At 32.6% G+C, this 11228-nt stretch overlaps 1 protein-coding gene across 1 annotated transcript; it reads left to right on the top strand.

Annotated features, from left to right (window-relative positions):
* The first annotated feature begins 1418 nt into the window (after window positions 1-1418).
* On the top strand, window positions 1419-6784 carry LOC139848376 (auxin response factor 9-like). Its single transcript, XM_071838113.1, has 12 exons — window positions 1419-1793; window positions 2106-2209; window positions 2367-2462; window positions 2654-2710; window positions 2809-2961; window positions 3044-3219; window positions 3307-3471; window positions 3575-3761; window positions 3845-4001; window positions 4306-4808; window positions 6049-6236; window positions 6311-6784. The coding sequence occupies exons 1-12, from the start codon at window positions 1757-1759 to the stop codon at window positions 6444-6446; spliced, it is 1959 nt and encodes a 652-aa protein (XP_071694214.1). The 5' UTR covers window positions 1419-1756; the 3' UTR covers window positions 6447-6784.
* The last annotated feature ends 4444 nt before the right edge of the window (window positions 6785-11228 follow it).

Genomic DNA, 11228 nt, shown 5'->3' with positions numbered 1-11228 from the left:
GCATGCCTGTCAATTTTCGATGTAAAGAAATTTTGTCTTTTAAAAACGAATGCAATGTTTGTAAAATGTATCATATAGAGGTCAAATACCTCGCAATGTAATCAACTATTGTGAATCGTTTATAATGTATATGAACGGGTCCTTTCAGTTGGTACCCAAGTTTTTCTTAAGTTACGTGGTTGATACCCCAACCTAACGTCCGTCAATAGTTGATGGTTAACCCCTCACATGTGACCCGCATGTGAAGACAATTTTGTCCCTTCAATTAATTTATCCCATATAAAAAACACAAGACGTGCAGATACATGCTTTCATAATCGATGTTTGGTTTCCATTCACCAACTATTCTCATACTTCAAACACTAGTGTTCTTAAGTTTATAAGTTATTGGCGACAATGGTTACAAGGTTATATAGTATGCGAACAGTAAGTGAATGAGAACGCATCGGTGGATCAAACTAAGCAATAAACAAGCAATACGGCCACTGAGAACAAAAGAGCATTTATTACAAATCAATTAGAAATTTTTGAGGAAGAACATGTAGAATAATACCTTAGTAGGACAAACATAATAGCGTCTACCTGCGATCTGTTCATGAACAACGAATTACAACAGCTCTTCCACACGAGCAATCAACCATTACGAGCTTAAAATTTGAATTATAAACAAAAGGAGAAATTAGTATAAGATTAGGGTTTATATTGAATTAGGGATTTTAAAGAAGTGTTACTCGTCGATTGATGTCAAAGTGTTGCCTTTTATGTGGATCAAAAGAATCATTTAGACGATATTACCCGCACATGCATTACACATGTGAGGGGTTAACCTTAAAAATCTAACTCAAGTTTGGTTGAGGTACCAATCACATAACTTAAGTAAAATCTAGGTATTAACTATGAAAAAAATAAATTTTTGGTGTAGTAATGAAAATGTATACAAACCACAGTACAATTATTATAATTATAAATATAAATATAATTATATTATAGTTATTAGTTATAATCCAATATAATATAATATTAATTATTAATATTACATAATAAAATTTGGTAGATGTAATAAAAATGTGAATGTGAATTCCAAGTGTATGTTTTTTGTAGTATATAAACCCATGGAAAAAACAAAGTTTTAATACACCAAATTCACCATACGCACTGAAAGCTGTAATTTATTTACGGAAAATATATATATATACAGTAGTACTCCGTAACAGGATAAAGCAAGTTAACCATCAATCTAACCATACGTTAACCATGGTTAGTTAGGTTAGCTTCACGCACTACACACCACCAAGAAAGGAGACAAACACAGGCTTATTGTAGATACAAAAAGTGGAAGTCTTTTTTATTTCCATTTTTATTTATTGTATTCTTTCTTTGTTTTAATTTAATAATAATAAAATAATAAATAAATAAAAGAGAAGAAATCAAGGCGTATATTAACTTGTTTTCAGGTTCGTGTAACGGCGTTTTCACATTTCCCCCAAATCTAGTGAGAGAAAACTCAACTACTGTTTGTTTTCTAGAGAGAGAAACTACTACTACAAGTTTCAGGCTTTTCGATCTGTAACGGAAGATTGACGGTTTTAGGGGTTCTATTACTTCTATAAAGCTGCTTAAATTTAGTCATAAAAGCTCGATTTATTGAAGTGCTTCCGTTATTTAGTCAGTTTCATGCATATATGCGGTGAATAGCATATGATTTATCAAGGTTAATTTTGGGGCGATTAGTATTTGTTTTATTAGGGTTTCTATTATGGAGAATCAACGACCGCTGTCAAATCGGCCCGAAGGTAAAATTCTTCACAATTTCTTGCTAAAATGTTTTAATTTCATGGGGTTTTTTTTTGTATATATACTACTAATTTTACGTATATACTGTTTTCCCCAAATTTATTTAGGGCTTTCATTTTTCTGCTTATTTGTACTAATAATAATAGTATATAAATTTTCGTACGGAGTATTATAAATTGCTGATGGAATATTTTTACTTTTATCTTTCGTTTTCTTTCTATCACAAAATAATAAAGTTTTGATTCTTTGATACTTTGATACCTTGATTATTATATATTTTTAAAATTTTTAATTTGTACAATTTTGTGAAGATCCGTTGTATAAAGAACTTTGGGGAGCTTGTGCCGGACCACTGATTGAGTTGCCCAAAGATGGAGAACGGGTCTTTTATTTCCCTCAGGGCCATATGGAGCAAGTAAGTAAATTTATGATATTTTTTGGTTATAAAAATTTAGATCTATGTTTCTTGCAGATTTTATCTTTATATGCAAGTTTTGTTATTGTTGTGTTTTAGTTGGGAGGCTTTCACTTATTATGCTATGTGTGGGTTTTGTTTATTTTATTCTTTTCAGCTGCAAGCTTCAACTAATCAAGAGTTGAATGAAAGAATCCCACTGTTTAATTTAAAACCCAAGATTTTATGCAAGGTGGTGCATACTCAACTCATGGTATGTATGTTGTTGCTCTTTTAATAATTTATTTTGGATTTTGGATATTTTGAGGTATGCAGATACATCATATTTAGTTTCTTGAAAAAGAGGAAACAAATTAGGTTTTAGTATGTGTTTGTGTTTGTGTTTGGTAGGTTGGAAATATTTGTATTTTTTAGAGTTAATATAAAAAGGTTGTGGCTTTGTAGGCTGAACAGGATACCGATGAAGTTTACGCACAAATCACTTTACTTCCAGAGAGTGATGTAAGATTTTTCTTATAATCGTTAATAGTTGTAGTTATTTTAACTTAAAAGTAATCAATTTTTATATGGTTATCTCACTAAAATGTAACGTTATTCAGCAAACGGACCCTACTAGTCCAGACGAATGTATACCCGAGCCTGTGAGGCCGACCGTTCATTCTTTCTGCAAAGTTTTAACAGCTTCGGATACAAGTACACACGGTGGGTTTTCGGTCCTCAGGAAGCATGCAACTGAGTGCTTACCTCCGTTGGTAAATTCATCTTTTTATAATCTTCGATTATGTTTTTGTTATAAATTTTGGATGTTGATTTTATTGAATTTTGTTTCTTCAGGACATGTCGCAACCGATTCCAACTCAAGAGTTGGTAGCTTACGATCTTCATGGTACCGAGTGGCGATTTAAACATATCTTTAGAGGTCAACCAAGAAGGCATTTGCTAACAACGGGTTGGAGTACGTTTGTTACAAATAAGAGATTAGTGGCCGGGGACTCGTTCGTATTCCTCAGGTACAGTTTTTAAATATCGGTGACACTTCAATTTGTTTGCAGTTGTCATGGTTGACTAAATCTTGACTGAAACTGACTGGTTTTCAGGGGAGAAAATGGTGAGTTACGCGTTGGAGTTAGGCGTCAAACTCGTCAACAGATTACCATGCCGTCTTCGGTAATTTCGAACCAGAGTATGCACTTGGGCGTACTCGCAACTGCATCACATGCTGTGTCTACTCAAACTCGTTTCACAGTTTACTACAAACCAAGGTGTGATACTTTGAGTTGAATTGAAAGATGTTTGTTCACAGGCTTCTCTTACGTTGTATGTTTTTTTTTTTTTTACAATATTTGGTTTGCTGAAAATTTTCAGGACAAGCCAATTCATAATAGGGTTAAATAAGTATTTAGAAGCGGTAAACAATGCATTTGGTGTGGGTATGAGATTTAAGATGAGGTTTGAAGGTGAGGATATACCCGAACGAAGGTTTAACGGTACAATAATCGGGGTTGATGACATATCTCCGCAATGGGAATTATCTAGGTGGCGGTCGTTGAAGGTCGGTATATTTTTCGTTTTTTATAATTAGCAAAATAAGTCATTAAATTGAAAGACTAAACTTTTTTTATTAACAAATACCAGGTCCAGTGGGATGAACCCGCGTCTATTGTAAGACCAGAAAGGGTTTCACCTTGGGAGATTGAAACTTTTGACGCTCCCGTTCCTTCAAACTTGGCCCAATCCGTTGCACCGAAAGTTAAACGACCTCGACCTCCAGTTGAGATCCCTTCTAATGCGGGTTAGTTAAGTTTTATTTGTGTTTGAAATTTTCTTCTTACTTGGATGCTGTATGTTTTTTTAAGATAGTGAAAGACTTTGTTTTTATGTCTGCAAATTATCTTGATTCTGTAATTCTGTATGCAACACTTAAGCATAATTTTAAGTCTGCGAGTCGCAGAAAGAATTGTGTCTTCAGAAAAACGAACAGAAAACATAAGAGATAATAAGATCTGTAGACTAAAAAACAAACACCACCTTAGAAATTCAGCTTATCTAATACGCGTCTCAACTTTTGTAATTTTGTGATTTATAATCTGTTTCAGCCGTATGGAGTTCATCACGTGATACAACTGAAGTACAAAGAAGTGTTAATCATAACAACAACAGCTGTATTTCAGGCAATCAAATGGAAATAGGTTGGTTATCATCTTCACCTATAAAAGCTTCTCGAAGTACGTACGCAGACGAAACTGAAGATCGCAAAGGTCAATCGTCATGGTTATCGTCATCTCAATCGATTTTCTCACCTCGTGAATCTATTAAGCAGACGAAAGATTCCCATCAAAGTTCTTCGATTGAAAAGAAGCAATCCGGAAATTCTTCAAGCTGTCGATTATTCGGGTTTGACCTTTCACTTCCACCTAATGCTGATGTCACCCTCGAGAAAGCACCGGTATTACAACATCCTTCAATCGAAGGACATGTGCCAAGTGCGTTAACCGGAATTTCGGACGTAACCAAGGATTGCAAAGACCAAGGGATTTTGATAGTTTCGCCGAAAGAAGTTCAAAGTAAACAGAGTACATCTACCCGAAGTCGTACCAAGGTAGTATATATATACATACATATATATTAGGGGGAGGTTCAATATAGAACCAAAAAGTTACAGAACTAACTAATGTGCACAGATTTACACTTGTGCACATTAAAAAAGTTTTATATTTGTGCACAAAAATACACTTCTGCCACAATGGCGCACACTAAAAAAAGTTCTATATATATATATATATATATATATATATATTCTCAATGAACCTAAATAAAGTGTTACATAAGAAACAAGTATCAAAATGGTATTTAAATATGCAAAATGTTCAAATGCAAAGGTAATAATTATCGTAAAATTTGAAAGTTCAAAATTCACCTTTAGAAATAGCAAAACGTCTTTTTCGGCGTCAAAACTATTTCGAATGGAAGCAAGCCTTTAGGAAGTCTTGCTCATAGCGTCGTTATCTATTCATCATGCGAAAGTTGGTCCAATTTTCAACCGAAGTTTTTTTAGCATGCTTGCCACATAATTTGGCCCGATTATGTGGCCAATGTAATGTGCTCAAAAATGTGTTTTGCGGCCATGAATTATATATATATAGGGGCAGGATCAATGGGGAAGTAACCAATCGGGGGAAAAGTAACCAATCGGGGGAAACGAGGGGAAGCAAAATTTTTTTTTTTTCGTTTTTTTTTTGGAATTTTTTTTTCCTGCATCAAGATCACACGAAAATATGAACATTTAGAAAACACACTTCATGATGAATGTTATTATTTAGGCGGGAAAACGATCGACAAAAATAACATTCAAGATAATATTGTTCGTTAAGAATATGAACGTTTTTTCCCCATGTTTTGTGAAGTAAAATTTAGCCCGATTTAGAGCTAAACTTTAAACCGTTCGTGTTAAAAACTCTAAATCCTAAATCTAAACCCTAAATCTAAACCCTAAACTCTAAATTTCTAAACCCTAATATAAACCCTCAACATACGCTCGAAAAACATGATAATTGTTATATATTACTTCTTCGAGCGTTTTCCCGCCAAAATAAAAACATTTATCACAAAGTGTCTTTATTAAATGTTCATATTTTCATCCCATGTATAATGTTCGTGAACAAAGATTTTTCAAAAACGAATTTTTTTTTGCTTCCCCCGCTTCCCACGATTGGTTACTTCCCTCTTGATCCTACCACTATATATATATATATATATATATATATATATATATATATATATATATATATATATATTTTGTGTTGAGGTGTGTGTTTAATAGATGTGTTACATTTTGGAAGGTTCAAATGCAAGGTATAGCGGTGGGTCGTGCGGTTGATTTAGCCGCGTTGAAAGGGTACGCCGAGCTAATCGATGAACTTGAAGAAATGTTTGAGATAAAAGGAGAGCTACGTCCTCGAAAGAAATGGGAAATTGTGTTTACGGACGACGAAGGAGATATGATGCTCATGGGAGATGATCCATTTCCGTAAGTGGTTTATTTAAATATAGTACACTCCTTGTTTTACCCGGGTAACAAATTATTATATTTGTGATTTGCAGTGAATTTTGCAACATGGCGAAGCGCATATTGATATGTTCGAGTCAAGATGTAAAGAAAATGAAGGCCGGAGCAAGTAAGCTTACCTCTTCAATGGGCAATGAGGCATCAGGAAGCTTAGAAGCTTCTGAAAAGTGATCTTCATGACATCATCATTGTTTTATATATGAGTACACCCCATGTTTTAGTATATGTTTTTTTTTTTTTTTTTTTTACTTTAGTAGTTGTCAATTGCCGATTTCGGGTTTCACCTAGTCGTGAAATGGTGTTGGTCCCGAGTATAAAGAGGGGACGGCTAAAATTGGTGTTTATTTGTTAGATGACTGACTGACCCTCTTGAAGGAAGGAATGAAATAGGAAGGTGGGGGATTATCAATTATGTGACTTTTTATTTAGGGCTAAAAGATGTGTATAATATAGAGAGAGGCGTTGGGCTGTTTTTTTAATGCTATTGGGGAGCTTTTTGTTGCTGTAAATATGTTTATGTTTGTCTTTTTATAATCTTTTGTTGGGCTTTTGACATTTTGTGGACTGGTTTGTTGTATCTTCTGATATATTATTATTATAAGGTGTTATTAAAAGATTCTAATAAGGTAAAACAACGGCAACTACAAAACAGAAATGATACAGACGTCCTTCAATAACATTGTTGGAATCAGAGCAACATACCTAAAACATGTGATCTTGGTAATAAGGTTACTACATCACGTTGCAGAATCAAGATATTTAGAAATACTTCAACAATTGAACCATTTGAATGTTGCGGGCCCAGTTTTTATTCTCCCATTTGCAATGTAACGTGTTTCACTGTTTTGTATGTGATTATAATTGTTTGTAACAGTTAGTGAACGACTTCTAATGATGGTTGTAATTTACTCGGTTGGTGAGTTCCTAGACAGTAGACACAGACCAGGTGATGCGGAATGCTTACCCAGTTAAGGTCTTATGGAGTATATTCAAGTTGCAATCAAAATTGCGAGTAGTGGTGGATTCCGGAATATTTTATGACAGCTATAAGATGTTAATAACTTGAAGGAAAAAAAAAACAAGTGAACTGAGGCAAAAAGTTGACTTTTAACGTAAATACACTAAAAACTGAACTTTAACATATAAATATACTGTGAAAAATTTGAGACGTTACAGGCGGTCGACCCTGGTTGACCTTTAACTGGTCCGCCCCGAGCCCTTGTGGGCCCTTAGGGGAAACCCCATAGCGGGGTCTAAGAGGTAGAATTCCTGGTGTAATTTTACTCGATCTTAGTGAGATTATGTTAGACAAACTGATTTGATTAAGATTGTAGCAGTCTAAATCTGAGGAGTTGTAACTTAACTATCATGTAACCTCACATGAAATCTTAGGAACAATTATGAGATATCTCAAACCGTTTATAATTTCTAGATTCTTTGGTAACAATTTATGCATATAGACATTTTTAGTACTCAAACATTCTGGATCTGTTTTGTGTGTCGAAATAGTTTATATATGTTTTGTGAATCGCGACTACAAGTAAGGTATAGATATTGCTTTTGAAAAGTGATATTTAGACAACTCATTCCATATTGAAATTAACGTATAAGGGCTTTCAGTTCAAGGTACCCACGAATGACATATTTTTACTCAGATATACGCGACTCAGGGCCGGCCCTAGGGTAGGGCAACAGGGGCGACCGCACCTGGGTTTCACATTTTAAGAGGCATCAAATCTGGAATTCTGAGTTTTTTTTGTAAGTTCAGTTGAGTTTTTTTTTTTTTTTTTTTTTGTAAGTTCAGATAAGAAATTTCATGGAGAAGGAAAAATCAAAAGTTGGAAAGAGAAAAAATCTTTTGTTCTTTGATATTGTAAAGTTATTTTTCTTTTGTCAGATGTGTTAATTTTATTAAAATTCAATATATCATTATATATAGCGTATTGTACAATCACATATGAATTTTGAAATTCTAGTCTAACAATAGAGGTGTCATAATAATGTGAATTCTTAAAATAAATTTACTGATTTCTTAATATAATACTCCATACTACTTGATTTTTATATTTTCTTTAATTTAATTATTTCTAAAAGGAACAAAAGTCATTTTTTGAAAGTTTTATTTTATTGGTGTGTCACAGACAAATTTTGGTATAGTATGAAAATGAATCTTTTTAAGATGTCAATTTTTGAGAAAATGTTTGAGAATAAAAATGTAAAGTTGATTGTTTTTTTGAAGGTAGACAATTAATTTGAAACAAAAGAAAAATAGAATTATATACACATATTTCGGGATAGATCGAGTAATATTCTAACAATTTAGACACATGTTACATTAACTTGATATTTTTCTTTTATAATTTACGCATTAATTAAAACACGTATGAAAAAGAAAAATACACTATAAACATTTTAACTAGACTTGAATTATCACTTTTATCATAGTTTATCTCTTCAAATTGTCACACTAAATTTATTTAAAAAAAAATAACGTGAAAATGAGTTATATAAGTCGATTAGCTTTTCAACACTTGTTTATAAATAGAATAGGGGGCATTATCCGATTGTTTCGCCCCGGGCAACAGAACATTCAGGACCGGCCCTAACGCGACTTAACCAGATTATCTTGTGACCGTGCCTAAGGACTCGGCCTAATTACCAACTATTTGGACCAATGTTGGTATTGGCAATTTCATATTGATAGCCCAATTACATAATGCATATTTTTGAACTATTATGCACGAACAGATTATCATATGGTAATAACACGTATTTTGTTACGATAGTGTCCATATTGGAGAGCCTGCTAAATTTTGAGTCTACTAAGATATTTTGATTACACCAAGGTGGTAAATTGGTCCAAGTATTTTGATTTTCTTTTACATAATCTACTACTTATTATATACAATAAATATATAGATAGGTGGATTCATTATCATTATCATTATCATTATCATTATCATTATCATTATCATTATCATTATCATTATTATATTATCTTAATCTTAATATAACTAAAGAAAACATGAAATATAGAGTATTTATGTAGTATGGACTAATAATACTAATACAAAATAAAATTTAAAGAGACGACAAAGATGAGTGTTAGGGTCTTCAATCAAACGACGGTCCTGACAAGGTGGTCCAGTGTTGGTATTGTGGTACCAGACAAACGATTTTTGCAATACATCAAAGATATAACAAATATAATGACGTAGGATAATATGTAAGCCACAATTAGCCTTATATGAAAAGATGGATAAAAAAATATCAATCAATCACTAGAAGATATACTCCGTATTAAGATCTCTGTAACTCTGTTACTATTTGACTTGATTCGGTTCGCAGCCTCTCTCTCGACTACTCGTTTGCATGGATCGACACCAAAAAGTATATGGTCCCAATAGTGTTACCTTTCCGTCAATTATCAAGGTGGCCCCGTTAAATTTTCTAACTTTATAAGACTCTTCTTAACCCTGCATGTAATATAATAGGCAAATTTGTTCTTTTTGGTTCAAAAAGTGCATTTGTCTGTGACATGGCAGTATCAGATTTTGACCCTCAATAATACCAAATGTCAAATTAAAGTGTCAAATTCAGTAAGGTCCACCAGTTTTATATTTCTTTCCAAATGTTTTTTTTTTTTTTTTGAACGGCGATATCGACATCGAATGCTCTCATTTGTCACTCATACACGCGTTAGGAGGAAACCCAATTCGCGACGATGTTGGCAGTAACATCGAAGGTTGGGAAAACTGTAGTGACCCGAACTTTTTCATGTTTATATATATTAAATGAAATTGTTATACATGATTAAATGTTTTCAACATGTTAAGCAATCAAACTTATTAAGACTTGATTATTTGAAATGAGTTTCATGTAGACAATTGACCACCCAATTTGACCGGCGATTCACGAACGTTAAAACTTGTAAAAACGACATGACAATATATATATGGATATACATATAGTTAACATGAGATTATGATAAGTAAGTATTTCCATATATATATTAACAATGAGTTATATACATATAAATGAAACTACTAAGTTAAGAAACTCGAAACGATATATATAACGATTATCGTTATTACAACGTCTTACTAAATACATATGTATCATATTAAGATATTGTTACACTATATTTAACATGATAAAATGATAATTATATATATCATTAAGTATGTTAACAATGAACTACATATGTAAAACAAGACTACTAACTTAAGAATTTTGAATCGAGGCATATATGTAACGATTATCGTTGTAAAGACATTTAATTGTATATATATCATATTAAGATATATTAATATATCATAATATCATGATAATGTAATAATTTAACATCTCATTTGAAATAATAAACAATGGGTTAACAACACTTAACATGATCGTTAACCTAAAGGCTTCAAAACAACATTTACATGTAACGACTAAAGATGACTTAACGACTCAGTTAAAATGTATATACATGTAGTGTTTTAATATGTATTTATACACTTTTGAAAGACTTCAAGACACTTATCAAAATACTTCTACTTAACAAAAATGCTTACAATTACATCCTCGTTCAGTTTCATCAACAATTCTACTCGTATGCACCCGTATTCGTACTCGTACAATACACAGCTTTTAGATGTATGTACTATTGGTATATACACTCCAATGATCAGCTCTTAGCAGCCCATGTGAGTCACCTAACACATGTGGAAACCATCATTTGGCAACTAGCATGAAATATCTCATAAAATTACAAAGATATTAGTAATCATTCATGACTTATTTACATGAAAACAAAATTACATATCCTTTATATCTAATCCATATACCAACGACTAAAAACACCTATAAACACTTTCATTTTTCAATTTTCTTCATCTAATTGATCTCTCTCAAGTTCCATCTTCAAGTTCTAAGTGTTCTTCATAAATTCTACAAGTTCTAGTTTCATAA

This window comes from Rutidosis leptorrhynchoides, chromosome 5, assembly GCF_046630445.1.
Source record: "Rutidosis leptorrhynchoides isolate AG116_Rl617_1_P2 chromosome 5, CSIRO_AGI_Rlap_v1, whole genome shotgun sequence".
Taxonomy (NCBI): domain Eukaryota; kingdom Viridiplantae; phylum Streptophyta; class Magnoliopsida; order Asterales; family Asteraceae; genus Rutidosis; species Rutidosis leptorrhynchoides.
This window is presented reverse-complemented; position numbering and strand designations above follow the sequence as displayed.

What these genes read in the sequence shown, in the direction of transcription:
- LOC139848376 (XM_071838113.1), top strand. Translation starts at nt 1,757, where the DNA reads ATGGAGAATCAACGACCGCTGTCAAATCGGCCCGAAG. An exon ending in CTGAGTGCTTACCTCCGTTG is followed by an intron (nt 2,962 to 3,043) that starts GTAAATTCATCT and finishes TTGTTTCTTCAG; the next exon opens with GACATGTCGCAACCGATTCC. An exon ending in TGAGATCCCTTCTAATGCGG is followed by an intron (nt 4,002 to 4,305) that starts GTTAGTTAAGTT and finishes AATCTGTTTCAG; the next exon opens with CCGTATGGAGTTCATCACGT.